The sequence below is a fragment of the Rhagoletis pomonella genome, unplaced genomic scaffold (assembly GCF_013731165.1).
Source record: "Rhagoletis pomonella isolate Grant_MI unplaced genomic scaffold, Rhpom_1.0 Rhpom_scaffold_00002, whole genome shotgun sequence".
Lineage (NCBI taxonomy): Eukaryota > Metazoa > Arthropoda > Insecta > Diptera > Tephritidae > Rhagoletis > Rhagoletis pomonella.
In genome coordinates, this window is record NW_023458556.1 from 80,632,125 (window position 1) to 80,651,902 (window position 19,778).

Genomic DNA, 19,778 nt, shown 5'->3' on the forward strand with positions numbered 1-19,778 from the left:
TTGATTTTTATTAATTTGAATCGGCATCCTTACAATAAAATTATGTAGTCATATAAAGTCCATAAAATACACCAATAAAAATTTGGTGCTTTTTCAAATTCAAAACTTGGCAACACTGCCTTTTGTTCGTTGCTTCCTCTTTTTCTTGTCGAGTTCGTCTTGCTCTCTCATTCTGGTATATTTTGACGTCACGGCCAGTTGCTCTCAGCTCGATTGGCGCAATCTTGTATTCTATCATTCTTGGCTGTTGAAATCTCGACGCCATCTTTGTTGTAAGAAGTAAACAACGAAGAGAACCAAAAAAACCGCGTAATTGTTGAATGCATGAATAATCATTTTTATTATGCAAATTCTTCTATAAATCATGTCGTTGTGTTAAATTATTCTTTACCATATGTGTGCACACGTTGTTACAAGCGAAAATTAAGAAAATTGCAGTAAAAAGCCACCACCAAATTGTAAATAACGAACAAATGTAAGCAAACGGCTAATGTCAAAGTTGCCCAACTTTTTTCCTATATGCGATTATAACGGGCTACTAAGAAGAGGGCTTGATCTTGTATTTTTGGTTCATGTGTCCTAGCAGTATAAGAGTTTTCTTTAGCGTTATTGTTGTTGGTTTTGGTTTTTGGGTGCAGTAATTGTCAAATATGCATTTCTTTTGTTTCCGCTTTGGATTGAGTGCCTGCGCTCTTGTAGGGGAGCGCCTTCGACACTCATCTCTAGGCAGTGTTGCCAACTTTTCATTTTCAAACAGCACCAAAAACTTGGAAAAAAGCGTTTTACCACACTAAAAGCACCAAATGGTTTTGAATCAATGGATTCTTTTTTTATAACAGTTTGTATGTATTTAACAAAAACAAAAAATTAACAATATTTACAAGAATGCATACATAAATCAATAAACAAAACTTTTTCGCTCATAACGATTGAAAAGCCACATGCTATAATGACTCATGCTTACGACGTGATACCGAAGAACTGCACATTAAAACTGATATATCTCAAGCAAGAAAAATCGAATCCCAACAAACGAAAATCATGCCCTAAGTAGAAATGAGCAAAAAAGATTTATGTTTTCATTATATAACCTCAAATATCGCCAAAAACCGTGATTTTGGCACTTTGAGGTTAGGATATCTCACAATTCTAGTGCTAGAGCAATTGTGAGGCCAGATTTGGATTCAGAACCAAGAAACGATGTGTTTTACTCAGATGGTATAAAAATAAAAATTTTTACAAATAATTAGGAAAAAAGAAATACTTAACTTACTCGCATATCTACTAGCATTTTCAACGCGAATAGAATTGAACAAGGGGAATTCGCCAGTTCAGGTTTTTATCACTCATGGTTGTATTTAAGTGCATTTAAATTTGAAGATTTTTGTAAATTCATTGCTGCCACAGCTTTAAATGTTTAAAAATTATTTCAGGTTTTAACTATATCGGAGTAATTTTAGTTCAGAAAAAAAGCACTAAAAAAGGCACTAGGCACTAAACAATTTTTTTTTGGCGTTTAAATTTTCAAATAGCACTAAATCTAGTGCTTAAAGCACCAAGTTGGCAACTATGTCTCCAGACATGGGCAGAGAGTTAGCAGGTGCTAAAAAAGCGTAAGCGTTGCGTGTACGTATACAAGCGAGAGCGCAGCGATGAGAACACGACAGCATGCAAACAGGGTCACCGCGGGCTTGTGAAAAATTGTAGCAGAGAAAAGACTTAAAATGTATCAATATGTATCTTTTTTTTTATTTTAAGTATCAAAGTATCAGTATGGATTAAAACCAAGGATTTTTATGAAGTCCTTTTTCAAAACAATTTAACATTTATTCATTGCAAAAAAGGTACACGTATCAGTTATACTTGGTACTAGTATAATAATAATAACGAAATTGTCTTAGATGTATCAGTTCAACTGGGTATTAGTATAAAAAACAGCAAAAATGTCTTACATATAATCTTATTTTTAGTTTAAATACTTTTTGTACTTATAGGACTCAGAATTCAAGTTTTTTAACCATTTTTAAGACATTTCGAAAACATTATGCATTCCACCGTTGGCAAAGTGGAGCGATTTGTTTTATTTGTTTTGATCAAATCCAGATCTGAGAAAATGCGCTCTGCAGCGGCAGAGCTGTGCGGCAAACATAACAAGTTAAAAATAAAAGAAGTTAGTTCGAAATATAAAAAAGTTATTTAAAGCATTTTTTAGCTTGCTTAATCCTCCCAAAAACTATTCTATGTCTTCAACGCAACCTACTCTATTATCGAATTTAAAAAGTTGTCATTGTTTACAAATTTTCTCTTTGTCGCCTTCTTTGTACAAATTAGGAAAATTATTTAAACTGTTAAAAATGTCAAATCAGCGCTTTCTTTATATGACAATCATTGGTCACATGCAAGGCTTTTCAAAATTTCACTGTTAAAATCAAACCACTTTTTTATTTGCACTTCAATATAACATTACTGAATATTTTTTTTTTTTTAATTAGGACTTTACTTAAATGTGCTGTTGATATCTTCGTCTCTGCGGCACAAGTAATATATACTTCCTTAATACGTAAATGATTATCTGTATTGCAAAGGTCTATATCAGCAGGGTCACTTGAATACAGTTTGGTTTGAGAAAAAAGACAATATAAGTTTATAGTTACTTTCAAATTTGTTATATATATATATTGTTATTGTATAATTCACTTTTAAATCCTATGTTGATTCGATTGACAATATCCAAAATAATTGACAAAACTAAAAAATAAATTTTCATTGGTGCGGAATCAGTTTTTTCGGCAATAGCTGGCGCTTGGTTCACACCGTAATCGAAGCAAGATATGAAATTGCAACGCGCTTCACTGGGACAGTAAGTTTTATGAATTTGAAACTTGACAAATTCGTCCACCCTTTTAGCACTATGTGCGAAGAAATTGTAAACATCTCTGACAAGTTTTTCGACTTCTACGGGAATTTTTTACACTATTGGAAAAGTATCAAAATTTAAAAAACAAGTATCCCTCAAAAATTCATCGAAAAATGTATCACTTTTGATCCACCGGTCACACTGCATGCAAAATGAATTACCCAGTAAAAATTTTAAGCATACGACATCGCTGTTGCTGGCATGAGCTTGCTGCTGTGTATACATGCCAGTATAAATGAACCTTCATTTCCATTTAACACGCGTGGTTTCTCAGAGCGTATGCGTACCTTCATCATACACTTGTACTACTGCTGCATGCATACGGCTGTATTAATGTTTCAAACATACAAAAATGCATTAATGGAACAGTATTAAAGCATTCTTACAATATATGCCCTCCAGTACTGCTGGAGTCAATCGCCACTTTAGACCCGCTCCTGCACCGACTCCTAGGTAAGTAGCTACTCTATTAACCCGTGGTAGTGCAGAGTCGAACCAGTCGTAAGCAGAAGAGCGAAAAACTACGACAGAGGGCGCCCATAAACCACGCAAGTGACTACTTTAGTAACTGCCGGTAGTGCAGAGAGAGCCGATGGTGACTACCGCCTAGGACATTGCCTTGTAAAAGTAATCGATGAAATACACTGCAAGTAGTCGGTCGGTAATTGACGGTGTTTATTAGGTAGCTACCGATTCAGCAGTCCTGTAGTCACTCCCCCGTACTGCAGGGTTGTAAAAGCCCGTTTGTGCTGAAAATAGTATCGCACAACACGTCTGTTCACTCAAGTTTTTGTACAGGACTGAAAATATTAAATTTATCAAGAAATGTACTTAAAACAACGACAACGTACATTCGCTTGCAATTCGCTGGAATTTGAATTTATTCGTGGAAATTCATGACTACGCATGAATTGTTCACACTAATTCACTCATATAGCAAGCATTATTCACGAATGCATACAACCGATTTCTACTGGGTAGGTACACTAACACATGCTCACATGACACTTGTTTGTGGTAGTGCCCACCTCTGCTCATCTCTCACTTAACTACCGTTCTTATTTTGTATGTAAACAATAGTTTATTTATTTTGATACTCACAATGTCTTATTATTTATTTAGTCATTTTTCGCGGTCACGCTTTGATTTTTTATACTGCTGAAACTGCGAACTGCCCGTAATACTTTAGTGTGTCTTTTGATGGTTAAATATCTTTAGTTACAAGATAAATATGATTTTTTTTTATTGAGCGAATAAAACACGCCCGTACTCAACCCTGACAAATACAAAAAAAAAGTAATTGAGATTATAAACACCAAGAAATGCATGTTTGATCAAAGGACTTAATTTTTTCGAATTTTTTTTTTTTATAATTTTTTTATTTTGGTAACGTCATACGTTAAAAGTACCCATCTTTTCAGGATAATTTTCTTGTTTTATCGTGACTCACATATCGCACACCGTCTTCAAAAGAGTCACAACTCAAAATAATACTTCCGTCAGAAAATGCGAAAAACTATTTCGTAGCACATGTTAATCATATGGGCAAGGACGACTTTTGCCAAATTATAACAAAAATTTGCTCCAGCTTTTGCTGAAAGGTAAATAAAAGGTCTGCGTACATTTTTAGCGCATAATTTCAAAAATGCAAAATTTTGAGTTGTGACTCTTTTGAAGACGGTGTGCGATATATTACTGTAAATATGAGTGGTGGTTTATTGTTTTTGCTTATGTCAGAAATTTGATTTAAGTCGCACTAAAATTGAGTTCTGAACCATAGTCAGAGCTGGGTAAATGCAATTACATTACAATTACAATTACATTCCTCAGTAATTGTAATTAGGAATCAATTCCTCCAGTTTACAGCAAAGGAATCGATTACTTTTTCAATTACTTGAAGTAATTTCAAATGGAATTGTTTTTTTCTTTAATTCCATTACAAGGAATTTCATATTGTAATTGGAATAAATTACGTGCTAGTAATGTAATTTTTTTTTCAATTCCTTTGAAAGGAATTGAAAATGTAATTTTTTTTTCCAATTCCTTTGAAAGGAATTGAAAGTAGTTTTACTAATTGAACTTTAAGAAAACTGAATAACTTAAACTGTATCTGTTCAGTCAGTAACGGATAAATTTTCCAGATCATACCGCGAACGCGCTTCGCGGCAGATGAGACCCGTAAATGTCGAAGCACGCATAACCCGCCCGGACTGTTGCTACCTTGGGCACTGCTGTTCTCTTGGACTAATCCCTGCGTATCTATAAAAATGCACTGACTTAATTGTGTATATTATGGTACCCTTAATTCCACCCAAAATGGCGTGCCTTCTGGAGCCTTTGAAGTACTCTTACTGGTATCCTGCGTTACAAATGAGGATAGACTCCGCTTGAATTACGAACCCTGTCAGACTGGAGATCCTACCACCTAAGAGTTGTATAAACAAAGTGCATTGCTATGGCTAAATTTTGATGATAACACTGTAATGACGCTAAAATTACACAAAAAACGCCGAGACACGCAAAATTAATTTTGGGTAGTATGTTACAGACCTGTACACCGTTTTTTTTAGATAAGGTCATTTAGTCAAGTTATTTTCATTTTAAGTTTGCATTGCGAATGAAAAAAATTCAAACTTAAACATGATCAAACGGTCATGTACGATATGGCGTATGAGTAACATTATTTCCTGCTAGTATTTCATACAAAAAATTATTGCAGTTTCACTTAACTCTTGCAAACTTGTTTATATATCCATCGATTTTCATCGTTAATAGTGTTTTAAGCCGCAAAGCAAGCAGATATTGGCTAGTCTATACTAATATATATTTTGAAAGCCGTTTTTTTCTGTTCGCAAAGCTCGAGAAAGGCCGTACCGATTTTTTTGAAATTTAGGAATCTACTGCAGACTTTCCAAGGATGGTTATAGGCTAAAAAAAGTTTCGATATAGAAAAGGGGCGTGGCACCTACCATACAAACCGAATTTTTCAAACTGCATATATTTGTATTAGAGGACTAAAACTGGGTATGGGGATATATACATATATAAGATCAATTCCATACTCATGGGGAAAAATTGGCATGGCTTTTTTCATTGAAAATTCTGCTGAAGCACTAGAGGCATGAGACTAGAAAGGTATGACAAACAGTATTTTATTGCCGGAGATTGAAGACATGAACTTGGAAGATATTTGGTGTTAGCAGCCATGCCCTAATCCATATTTTTTTTTTTTAATTTTTATTTATTAATTAATTTTTTTTATACCTATTTTTTATTTTTTCTTCCTCTCTTGGTTTTATATAGATTTGTAAGTTTTGCCTAATGCTATTTGTCAGGCTTTGTTTGACATGATGTACTATGCACTTCTTATTCTCAACTCTTATTCTTGTCTTAATTTTAAGTTACCGTTGTACTAAAAAAGATCTTTGGGATCTTATTGTACTAATTTTCTTTATAATAATAAATGAAATGAAATGAAATGAAAGGGTCGTCATATCTGCACTGTTATTTGAAATTTCAAACATGAGATGTGAAATTAAAAAATTGGGCCAAATGATGTGTAGTAATGTTTTATTTTTTAAAGTCAGAAGTTTTTAGTGGTACAGAGTGATTTCAAATTTGATGAAATGAAGAACCTACGCCATGCCATACCCCTTTTCACTCAAGAATGGATGGACGGATTTAGATGAGACATCCGGGATATTTTTAAGGTTTTTAACCCTAGAAGCCTAGTCTATTTGGGAGTTACTTAAACCCTTAACATACGTCTTAGAGGCGTAGGTGACTTAAAGGATAACCTGTAAGCTAAAATATACCTCCAAATTAAAAAAAAAAATGTACATCGCGTGGTTATTGTTGTCAAAATAAAATTTTCGAAGAATTTTTATTTAATTTAGCGGTTTGACAATTTAGTTGTTAGCGTAATATCTGTCTTAAGTTTTTTCAAATAATGTCCAGTGAAGACGAGTTTGAGGCAAGTGATAGTGGATGTGCAGTTAACTTAACTGAAAATAGTGCAGCGTCCAGAAAGCGATCATCTGAAAATGAAGAAGAATCAGGAGATTTGTCCCCATAAAAATACGACAAAATCAAGTTTAGCTCCATTTTCGATGGAACATATTTTGAGCTCGATTCCACTGTAAGAAAATTCATATATTTAAATGCGTGAATATTATTTTTTAAATTCAATTAATTAAACAGCCATCGTCGTCATCACAATCGTCAGAAACTAGTAGCCAAATTGTTGCTCGCTGTTTGCTATGCAAAACAACAGCAACGCACATCAAGGGAACACGCGGTGTTTCCTCAAATTTCCTCAAACACTTAAAGCGTTTGCATCCAGAGGATCACAAAAAATATTTCGAAGAAAAAGAGTCACAATTTTTACAAACTAAATCAATAACCAAAAAGCAAAAGTTTGTTGGTACTCTTTTAAATTTTATTGTTGATGCAGCGCTACCACTAACTGTTGTAGAAAATAAATTTTTTAAACAACTGTTTGAAAATTGTGCTGTCACACTTCCAACGAGAAAAACTATTACTGGATTAATGGAAAAAAAATTTGATTTACTGCAAAATATAATAGTTCAAGAGTTGAAGAAGGTACCATATGTTTGTACCACCGCAGATGTGTGGTCCTGCAAAACACGAAGTTTCTTTGGATACACGTGTCACTGGCTTGTAAGCGATTTAGTGGTTCGCATACTTACGATCAGATTGCTGAATTTATGTGCAGCATAAATACCGTGTTTGACATAGATGATAAGCTAATTGCCACTATTACCGACAACGGATCAAATTTTTGCAAAGCTTTTCGAGAGTTTGGTGTGGCAATGGATGATTTCGATTTAGACATATCCTTCGAGAGGCTGGACGAAGGACCTCAACGAATACGAAAACTCCCAAAGCACATTAGGTGTGCTAGTCATACCTTAAATTTAATTTCAAGTAATGACTTCATTAAGAATTTGAAAAATGACACTACTTTGTTCCAGAGACATACTCAAGTAAGATATACTATTTTAAATTACTTAAAGTACTAGTAGTATTCGACAGCATATTATCAACAATTATATTCGAAGCGTCGATGAATTGTAGATACATATTTATATATATCCTTGGCTCATTTAATTGCAATAATATTCATTATATTTTTTTAATGTGGAACTTTTTTTTGTTGCTCAACAGGTGTTCGCTAAATGTAATAACTTGTGGATGAAAGCGGGAAGACCAAAATCTTCAGAAATAATGCGAGAGGAGTTAGGTATTTTGCTTAGTTACCCAGTTGTCACCAGATGGAATTCTACTTATGACTCCGTGCAGAAAATTATATCTAGAGAGGAAAAGCTTTCTGTCATATGTACAAAATTGGAACTTCCAGCATTTACCGAAGAGGACATGCTTTATCTTAAGGATTATGCTTCTGCTATGAAACCTTTCGCTGACGCACTCGATTTTTTGCAAGGAGAAAAAGGAGTTTTTTATGGGACGCTTATTCCGACTTTGGTAACGATCAAAACCAAAATTGATCGTATTATTAATAATGGCAAGGAAAACTACCTGAAGCAACAGCTAATTTTTTTGCAAAGTCGATTGTTTGATAGGTTTGAGAAATATTTTACCTTATCTTCGGAAATCAATGACGCAATTGTGGCAGCCGTACTTCATCCTGAAGTAAAACTTCAGTGGTTTGCTCCAATTAGAGATTTGACTAGGAAATCTGTAGATGAAGTTAAAAAACTTGTAATTGACTACGTTGCAGACAACCATGTAGTTGACTGTGATGCTGCCGAAGACCTGATTCTGTCAAGAATAGGCTCTTTCTACGACTTTGGCGACGAACAAAATAGTTTTGGTAGCAAAAAATAAATTATGTATACATGCTTCTTATTTCAGTATATTGTATCTTTTTCAGAGCAAACTACGGATGTTTTATCCATTGACCGAGAGGTAAACTTGTACCTTGCCGATCCTTTCTTTAATGACTTAAAGAAATTGAAGGAATTGCCGCTGCTAGAAAAAGCATTTAGAAAGGCGAATACACCGTTGACCTCCTCGGCGCCGGTTGAGAGATTATTTTCATTTGCAGGCATTGTAAATACACCACGGCGCCATGCTCTCTCCGACGACCACTTCGAAATGTTGACTTTAATGAAAGCCAACGCACATTTCTTGAAGTGAAATATCTTTATTTGTTGTTTATTGTTCATTTCACAATTAAAAAATAATAATATTTCTTTGCATTTATTTGTGTTTGATTTGTTTTGCCAGGAAATAAGGTTCAATACTTTTAGGAAAAAACAAGCTGTACCCAGCAATGCTTTGCTGTGGCACATTCCTTTTACATGGATGAGAAATAAGGAACGAAACAAAGAATACGTTTCATATACATAAGTTTAAAATATTCCGCAAAATTGATTTCCACACCTATTTTCAATTTTAATATATATGGGGACATCCGTGGTCGATCAAGCGAGTTAAAAATTCCGTTGGATAATTAACTGCTTGGTCTATTTCATATACTTTATCAATTTAACTGAGTTAAAATTTTGAAATAGGTGGCAACCCTCCTCAAAAATATTACCAACGATTATCTTTCTGAAACTTATTTAATTTGATACCCACATTGCAATATTGCATTTATTTTATCAATTTAACAGAGTTAAACTTTTAAATAGGTTGAAACGCTCTTCAAGAATGTCTCCAACAGTCATATTTCTTAAACCTCTTTAAATTGATACCGATATAATAAGTTTTCTTATATCAATTAACTTAAGTTAAATTTTCAAACAGATGACAACCCTCCTCAAAAATATTTCCTACAGTCATCTTTCTTAAACCTCTTTAATTTTATACTTATGTATATTGTAATATATCGTTTATTTTATCAATTAAATTGAGTCAGATTTTCAAACAGGTGGTAACCCTCCTCAAACATATTTTCGATTGTAAGCCTTCTTAAAAAAGTAAAGTTTGATACCCATATTGCAATATTTCATTTATTTATCAATCTAACTGAACTAAAATTTTCAACTAGGTGGCAATCCTCCTCAAAAATATTTCCAGCAGTCATGTTTTTTAAACCTCTTTAATTTGATTCCTGTATTGTAATAAGTCATTTATTTTATCAATTAAATTTAGTTAAATTTTCAAACAGGTAACAACCCTCCTCAAAAATATTTTCGGCTGTAAGCTTTCGTAAAACTTTAAAGTTTAATACCCACATTGCAATATTTCATTTATTTTATCAATTTGACTGAGTTAAAATTTTCAAATAGGTGGCAACACCCCTCAAAAATATTTCCAGCAGTTATCTTTCTTAACCGTCTTTAATTTGATACCAATATTGTAATATTTAATTTATTTTATCAGTGTAATTTAGTTAAACTTTGAAACAGGTGGCAACCTTAATCATACATATTTTCGGCTGTAAGCCTTCTTAAAACTCTTTAATTTGATACCCACATTGCAATATTTCATTTACTTAATCAACTTAACTGAGTTAAAATTTTAAATTAGGTGGCAATCCTCCCCAAAAATATTTCGATCAGTCATCTTTCTTAAACCTCTTTAATTTGATACCCATACTGTAATAATTCATTTATTTTATCAATATAATTGGGTTTAAAAATTTTCAAATATGTGGCAACCCTCAAATTTTTTGCGATATCATTGGTTCTGTATAAAACAAAAAAAAAAATATTCAAATCGGTTCAGCCGTTCTCGAGTTTTGACGACCGTGACATACGAACACAACATTTTTATATATATAGATATAGAAGATATACATACATAGAAGATGTCCAATGTGTGCTTTCGATTTTAATCTTTGACCACAACAAAAATTCCACATTTTACATTCGTGAATGAACTTTCAATTTCTCGATTACTTTTACAATTCCTTTGAGTAATTGAAAAAACTAAAGTACTCTTGCAATTCCAGGTAATGGAATTGAAAAAAAAATCAATTACATTTTCAATTCCTTTCAAAGGAATTGGAAAAAAAATACATTACTAGCACGTAATTTATTCCAATTACAATATGAAATTCCTTGTAATGGAGTTAAAAAAAAAAAAACAATTACATTTGAAATTACTTCAAGGAATTGAGAAAGTAATTGATTCCTTTGCAGTGGACTGAAGGAATTGATTCCTAATTACAATTCCTTGTAATTTGTAATTGGGAGTAATTTAATTCCTAAAGGAATCATTACGACCCAGCTCTGACCATAGTGCGTCAGAGAGAAAAATTTAAAACGCAGTTATACTATATTTGGCTCCTAGTTTTGTGAATATAAATATTAATTTTTTCGTGTGTTTTAAAATTTTTGGTTTTTCTCGCACGGTGTTATATGCTATTAGCAAACTACTAGCTAGGCGGTGCTGGAGTAGAGTTATTTATACAAGTCGTATTTATTAACCGATTTCGTTAAAATTTTTTTGACCCGCTGAGTGACACTGGAGTTGAGGTTAAAATTCATAATACGTATTCATTTTAAGGTAAGCAATGGTTTTGCAGAAAATAGACCCAATGGATGGCGCTGCAGCCGAAATGTATAGAAATCCCATGTGGTTGGTCTGCTTTGGCCCTGTGTTTAAGTTATACGAATTTAGTTTCAGATTGCTAAATGAAGGATGGGGTTAAGTATGCATTGAAAAACCGCAAAATTGTGTAAGCGCACCTTTGTCTGACGCCATTATGCACCCTAAATGCGATCTTTCTACCTAGAAATCAGTTCATAAATTTAACAAGAATTGTAAAAGTAGCAAACTAACAAGGAAAGATCATCGTAGGCATATCAATTGCTTCATTTGAATGATATTCAAGAGGTCACACGACTCATTTAGCTAATGTACGGGAAAACTTTTCATCCTGTGGGACAGGGGATTCTTGGCCCTCCTACAACAGAAAACGCACATCTGGGCTCTCGAGTTTCCTCTTAAGGGCTTTTATTGGTTTACACATCGGACCAATGATGTAGTTGCAAGATCACAGAAAAATATTACGCATGCTTGGCAGAGATCTCACAGGTGGAAATAAGACCACCGGTAAAGTTCATGACATCAAAAGGGATAAGTATTCCATATCGATAGCTGAGTGGAAGATCGACCTATCTCGGCAGCCAGTTCGAAAACACCCTATCTCAGAAAATTTTTCAACGACGCCCTACTTCAGAATCTTATTGAATATCACCCTATCTCAGAATTTGGTTCAAAACGCCGTATTTCAGCTGCCGATTCAAAAATGCACTATCTCAGTACATTTTCAATGTATTTTCGTTTAAGATAGGGCGTTTTTGAACCGAATTTTGATATAGAGCGTTCTTCAACCAAAATCTGGTGTTTTTGAACTGACTGCCGAGATAGGTTGATCTTCCACTCAACCATAGATATGGCATCACACCGTTACTATTCTTGGAGTGGAGGATACTGCGCTTTAGTGGTCTCAACTTAAACTAAAAATTTTGACTTTAAAGACTATTTTTGCTTTTAAACGCTCTTTTGCATTGGCCAACGCAAAAGTTCTTATAAGGAGCCGCGAAGCAAGCGGGCATTGGCTAGTATAATAATAATATAGTTCATTCTCTAACAAAAACCTTGTAAATCTAAGTTTCAAACTTTGTGCAGTATATAAAAAGCATACAAGTAATATATAATAATAATATAGTTCATTCTGTAACAAAAACCTTGTAAATCTAAGTTTCAAACTTTGCGCAGTATATAAAAAACAAATAAGTAATTTTTAAGCAAAAAACAAAACCGACTTAATTCTCATATAAAAATGTAAGATTATCTTAATTTCTTCATGATCCAATGATCAGATTTAAACAAATTAGTACGGGACCATCAGCGTAACATCTTTCCTTAAAAAAAACGAATTTAGAAATCGGTTAACGTGGTCCAAAATTATGCGGTAACATACTATGTTTATTAAGGGACAAAAAAATGTACGGTAATTCTTAGCCACCGCACAATTCAATGGGCTACAAAACTGCGACGTCGACTACGTGCACCTCTGCTGTTCATCCCTAATTAAGGGGAACATTCAGAAATTTCGAGCTTAAGCGAAGATCGCACGATTTGTACATTTGTACAGATTTGTACATTTTAGCAGTCAGAGAGTGGTGTTCTTTAGAAATTTGAGTTAAGCTCAAAAAAAGAATTTCCGAACAACATCACTCTGTACCTGCCAAAATGTTCAAATCTGTACATAAGTACAAGTAGTGGGATCCCTGATTTACTCGTAGCTTCCAGTATAAAAAATTTTAACATAATCATTAATAAAATAATAGTTAAAAAAACTAAAACCTCGCTATTAAAATTTCCATTCTTACTGTCATCAGGTTACTTTAAGGATGGAAGTTTAAATCAAATCCCATTCGTTCTGTCATCAGGTATGTAACTTGAGAATGGAAATCTCTGCATCTTTTAGGCGCATCAATATTACATAGTTACATCCCGAGCTAATAAAAGCGAGGTAAAAGGGACCAGACTCCCGTTAGAATTTCTACAAAGTTAGGCCTTGGAAATTCAGGCCCAGCGAACTTGCGCCAGTATGCATTGTTATTCTATTTATAAGAAGGGTAAGGGAAGACTAATTAAATACAGTGAAATACATACATATGTACAGTGGCTCACAGCTTATTTCAACCAACGGGAATTTAGAACTTTAAGTGATTGTAGCTTTTAAACTAAACCGAATATCAAACAAATTTCAATGCAAACTAGTATATTAATATTGCTACAATACCAAATTAAGTGCATCTATTTTCAAAGATGCATTTTCAACAATTTTTAATAAAAAAACTAAAAATAGTGCAAACTATAATTTCACAGCTTATTTCAACCAGCTAATCGAGTATGAATACATATATATATAGCATTAGTTTAAGTTTTGAGGTTTTAGTAGTTTTTATGTCCTCCTATCTAATCTATTACCGATTTCATTTTTTTTGGAATCGACTGGACTAATTCTCGTGTTATCTCGGGACTAATTTTTGCCCATTCTTCGGATAAAGCATTTTTCAGATCGTTTTTGCTTGAAATTTCATGTCTGCGAATATTTTGATCTAACATCGCCCATAAATTTTCGATCACGTTCAGATCAGGATCAGATTCCATATAAGACACGATTGACCAATGCCCGACTTATGTTTCGGGTCATTGTCTTGATAATACCGAAAATTTGAACGAATGCCGAGATTTTCCGCACTTTGTAGTAGATTCGCTTTCAAAATATTAAGATACATTGTTTTGTCCATCGTATCTTCTATAAATGTCAAGCTACCAACACCTGCTGCCGACATACAAGCCCAAACTATGACTTGTCCACCTCCGTGTTTTGCTGTCGCCTTCAAATTTTTATTCTGCAGCTCAGCATTTGGCTTGCGTCATACATACGACGGGCCGTCAGAGCCAAAAATGTTAAATTTTGACTCATCAGCAAATAACACTTGGTCCCAAGAACTGGAGTCCTTGTGAACATGCTCTTTTGCAAACCGAAGGCGGCTTTGTTGATTTTTTTGGCTGATGAAGGGCTTTTTGCGTGCTACTCTACCATTAAATCCGTATTTGCGCAGAACTCTACGAACCGTTCCGCACTGCTTGACTTTCCCAGCTCATTGCTTATGTCAGTTGCCAGTTTGGGGGCCGTTTGCTTTGGGTTTCCCCTTATCTTACGCAAAATATAACGCTCATCAGAACCATTGAAAATTTTGTTTGGCATGATTCTGTCTTTGTTATGGACTCTGTTTTCGTGCATAAAGCGTGATATAATGCATTGTACCGTTGAGTCACTTAAATTTACCATTGCAGCAATTTTCCGGTGCGATTGTCCATTTTTAAAGTGGCTGAGGACTAACTCTCGCTGCTCAATGGTGGTGCGTCGTCCCATCTTCGAAAAAATTGTTTATAATCAAGTTCGATGTTAAACAAATTTTTAATATGTTATAGCTTCGCACGAAAATGGTGGGAAATTTAAAAAAAAAAATAGAATTTTACATGAAGAACGATGGCTTCTGCGACCAAATATGCCTGGTTGAAATAAGCTGTGATATTGTAGCTAGCACTATTTTTGGTTTTTATATTACAAAATTGTTTAACACACATCTTTAAAAATAAATACAATTAGTTTGGTATAGTAGTATCATTGGTCTATTGGTTTGCATTTACATTTTTTTAATATTCGGTCTAGTTTGAAATTTATAATTACTTGAACTTCTAAGCTCACGCTGCTTGAAATAAGCTGTGGGCCACAGTACCTAAGCATTTCTTTAATTGAGCTATGGTATTTTCATAGACTGCATCGGCTGGAATTAAAAAGTATTGAGTTTTCCTTTACATGTGACTAGAATCTAAGTAATTGTGAAACATATGAAACCATCGATATATCGATGTTTTTTGGCATCGATTTTTATTTCTCCGTTGCATCGAAACATCGATGAATCGATATTACTAGTCAAAATATGCATTGCTAGGAATGCTGCTGCTGGTATTTCTACTGGTATGTGCAGATGCATAGCTGGATAATTTAGATTTCGTAGGACATCGCCATGTTAAAAATACCACTTGCTGGCATGGAAAAATTCTGGAAGTCGAACTAGGGCTCTACCTGCGGGGCTCTCCCCGCAAGTTCGAAAACGTGAGTGTATTAGTAGAAAATTGTGAATTTGCACATGCGGCAACGCCCAGTAAGATTAATATTAGTCTCAGCAATGACAGTTAAGTCAGAGAGCGATACTTATATTAGCAACTTATTTTAGTGAAAATGGCAGATAAAGGGTATTGAATGTATGCCCTAAAAATGATAATTCATTTATTTTGTGGACCTTTCATACATGTAAGAAGGAAATGTATATAAGAGGCATATACGGGTATTCGTGGAATTTTCGATTTTCGTATATGCAATAAGTGCTGTATATTCATATAAATAGTATGTACCTTGTCCCATTTCTATTCCTCCGTGTGATATAACCACAGTACCGTCGACGTGATATACAGATACAGTGGCTGGATATTGACCAAAAAGAAAAACTGGGTATTCCATTATGGATAATCCTAGTCCGCGTTTTATCCAACGATTATTGTTATTGAAATTATCGATCTCCTTTCGTCGCTCCCGATATTCAGTTGACTTAATAAATCGTGGCAATAACTCTCCCATTTTATTTCCGGGTTTCAAATTGGCTAATCGTGCATCAGCTGGATCAATGTTGGCTTCAAACGCAATATGTTCCAAAATATTTTCGATCATGGCAATGCCTTCTACAGAGCCTGGAGCACGACACCACGTGGAACTTGGTGCATCCGTTAAAACAGCCTCGCCAACAACTTTAGTATTCATATCAGTGAGCTCGTAGCAATTTTTAGCACAGCCAACCGAATGCCCCTTAATAGGGTTCTCATTGAGTGTACATCCGGCATCCTGATAGAATATATTCTTAAGTCCTACAATTTTACCATTGGCCTTAATATGGAATTCGTAGTCTGAACGGCAACCCCAACGTTTTCCGTTCGAGTTCATCATCGACTCGATGGTCTGCACAAAACGGGCTGGACAATTTAGTTTATATGCAGCTAATGAAGCAGCGCATGCAACCTGATTACCTCGTGAAATTTTACTACCATACCCGCCTCCGAGGCGTCGAACCTTGAGTTGCACATCGTTTGCCTTAACTTGCAACATTTTCGAGATTACACATTGAGTATGATCCATCCACTGAGTTGATGTCCAAACCTGCAGGCCTTCTTCAAACGGCACAGCTATGGTAGTTTGGGGTTCCATTGTAAAATGATACTGCCCACCAATTTCAAAAATACCCTTGTCAGTAATGTCCGGTGCTTCAGACATCTGTATCTCATCCAGTTCCGAAGGTTTTATCATGTGAATACGACTGAATTCTTTTGCTTCAAACACATCCGCAGTGGTGGGTAAAATATTTCGAGTGCTGTTGGAATATGTTACTTTCACCTTACTCGCAGCCCGATTTGCAATATCACTTGTGACAGCTACAACCATACCCAAAGGTTGGTCGTAATATTTGACAATCCCACCGCAAAATATCTCTTCGGTGTCATAACCAAATGTTGGGTCGCAGGACAAATTCTTCCCAGGAATGTCCTTGGCTGAATAAAAAGCGATCACACCTGGAGTTTGCAAAACCTCGGAGGCATCAATCTCTTCAATAGTTGCTCCCACCTTTGTTGCGTTAGCAAACGCGCAATAAACTGAATTCGACGAGGTAAGTGTGTCATTCATATAGGTGGCTTCCCCTGAACACTGAATTATAGCTAGATATGAATATAATCGTTTGTTACTAGTTCGTTTGTAAAAATATGCATATTGCTACCTAAAGATAAAAAGGTGCCAAGTCCTTTTTTGTTTCAAAATTTAGTTTTTAATGCATAATGACAGATAATTCCAAACTATATCGATTTTTCGTCTCTCGTGAATAATTAAAAAAAATGGACTTGGCACCTTTTCACCTTTAGCTAACGATACGTACATATGTAAATAATATTTTTTTATTTTCTAATACTTTTTACCTTCGACTTTTTCCACTGCTTGTGTAACCGGATAATTTTTTTCATTTGTTTCGAATGTTTGCATTCCGGAGGAGAGGGGTCGCTGAAGTATATTGCCACCACTGATATATTGTTCCTTCACCTTGTCTGCTGGCACTATCTTCAGCAAACTCTTGTAAAGTAGTCCTGCAGCAAGAGTTCTGCGGTAGTCGGGGGAGGCGTCCGGAAGAACGGCATCGGGTGTAAGTTGGACTTTCAGGTTTTTGAAAACATTTAACACGGTAACGTTTTCATATAAATTCTGACCAGTTAAGCCAAGCTCTATAGCCGTAGCGTGAACGAAATCGGGATGTATTCCTCCAAAACAAATACTTGCGCGATTAACTTTCCCCGAAGATACATCCATGTCTAATAAAAAGGCAGCATTCACATAGGCATGGGCATTTTGAGCTCGAGGCATTACCTAAAATTTATTTAAGAAGTTAATATATGCTTTTAATGTCTCATTTTCAATAACATTCTTACTTTATACGAATGAAAGATAAACTTATCCTTTGGATAGGGTTTAAATTCAAAAGCAATGATGGCAATTTTATTGTTCGAAAGTCCCAGATATTCCTTAATGGGTATTGTCTTACGTGTCGATGCATCTTCTGTGATAATAACCTGGACATCGAGGGCTTCGAATGTTATGAAAATATCCGAGGGGAACTCTGGGTGAAATTTTTTTATACTAATATTGCCGGCCAGTGTTCCAGTCTGAAAATTATAAATATTCATGTAAGTACATTACAGTGGTCCAAAAATGCTTGTGAGAAAGTAAAGTCGGAATTTAAATGCCGCACCCCCTAGGATTGTTCTATACCGAAAAAACTATACCCCTATTTTTTATTTTGAAATAAAAAAAATTAGGGAGTGCTCAAAGCGCTCAAAGTTTTCCATGTATTTTATATGGGGAAAAACAACTTTTCGTAGAAATTGTAAAGAATTCTTGAAAATCAATATTTTTGATGTATGCGTTGTGTTTCTCTTACCTTTCTGTGATGAACAGGATGGAAAAACCCAACAACAAGAAAAACACTTCCTCTTCCGTTAAATGTTGTTGTGAATGACTTAAACGAGGTTTCAGAAATAAGAAATACTACTTCTACCCTAAAAGATGTGATAAACTGTTTTCGCGAATAACCGACACGCAAGAATTATGCTCCTTTTCCTTTTCCACAAGAAAGTATGCGTATCAATTGTGTGCTGCTGTTCATCATTGTTTTAATGACAATTGCTAAATATTCAACGTTGCTGGAACCTACAGAAAACATTCTGCAAATGAACTAGACCTCATCGCCTGTGGCGTAACTATACCCTCTGAGGCCCGTGACAAATTCTTTGGAGGGGGCCCTCCCAGTAAAAATCGTCACGTTGTAATTTAATTTTAACCCTAGAGTACTAACCATACTTTACATTCGTTAGTACTAATGATCGTCGATTAGACGATGTCTTGTTAAAACCCTGTTGTTTAAAAAACAAAAGGAAACTAAATGTCATACATATTATTACACTTATAAATTTGATGTTTGACCTTAATAATAAAACAACTTTTAGGTTCATAAAACTCAAAAATATTGTTTATTCAGTATATTTCTCACACGCTTCTATTTTAGCTATTTTATATAAGCGTATCAAAAAGGACTAAATTTTCCACTGGACTTCACAAACAAGATCAATATAAGGCAAAAATTAACAAATTATATTCATAGTAATATAAAAAACAGCAAAACTTTAGTTAGAAATTAATTTTGCACATGATACACAAGTCTCAACTTTGTTTCGGCGAGCAGTTACAAAAAAAAACACTCTATGTATGCAGCTCTCAAGAAAAGCAAAAACTTCATATAAAATGACGTACAAGAAATGGCTAAGAAATTTTTTTGAGTCAAATTTCCGTAAGGCAGTACGCAGTTCTTAAGGAATTTGCTACGCTTTCTACTACGGGTTTCTAAAGTTTTTTGTGAAAAAAGAGCACAAGGCAACCCAGGTTTGGAACAGAAATATATGCCCGTTCCATTATTTCTTGAGGAAAGAGTGAGGCAACAGGCTGTGAAGTATCAAAAATGTCAAAATTCCTTGGACACACACACGAAATAATGGTAATTTTTTATTGACCGTTTTCTTGAGAGCTGCATACAGGGCATAAGGCAGTACGCAGTTCTTAAGAAATTTGCTACGCTTTCTACTACGGTTTTCTAAAATTTTTTGTTAAAAAAGAGCACAAGGCAACCCATGTTTACAACAGAAATATATGCCCGTTCCATTATTTCTTGAGGAAAGAGTGAGGCAACAG

General features: G+C 34.7%; 2 protein-coding genes across 2 annotated transcripts in view; one reads left to right on the forward strand and one right to left on the reverse strand.

Annotated features, from left to right (window-relative positions):
* Positions 1–19,778, reverse strand: part of LOC118734103 (indole-3-acetaldehyde oxidase-like) — a 76,764-nt gene that overhangs the window by 19,669 nt on the left and 37,317 nt on the right. Inside the window, exons 4-6 of the mRNA XM_036463810.1 lie at positions 17,966–18,199; positions 17,462–17,903; positions 15,857–17,206 (exon numbers count right to left, since the gene is read on the reverse strand). Of these exons, the coding sequence (XP_036319703.1) occupies positions 15,857–17,206; positions 17,462–17,903; positions 17,966–18,199 (2,026 nt within the window). The remainder of the gene's footprint in view (positions 1–15,856; positions 17,207–17,461; positions 17,904–17,965; positions 18,200–19,778) is intronic.
* LOC118734104 lies at positions 8,217–9,098 on the forward strand. Its single transcript, XM_036463811.1, has 2 exons — positions 8,217–8,771; positions 8,832–9,098. Exons 1-2 carry the CDS (start codon positions 8,315–8,317, stop codon positions 9,095–9,097), a joined length of 723 nt encoding a protein of 240 aa, XP_036319704.1. The 5' UTR covers positions 8,217–8,314; the 3' UTR covers position 9,098.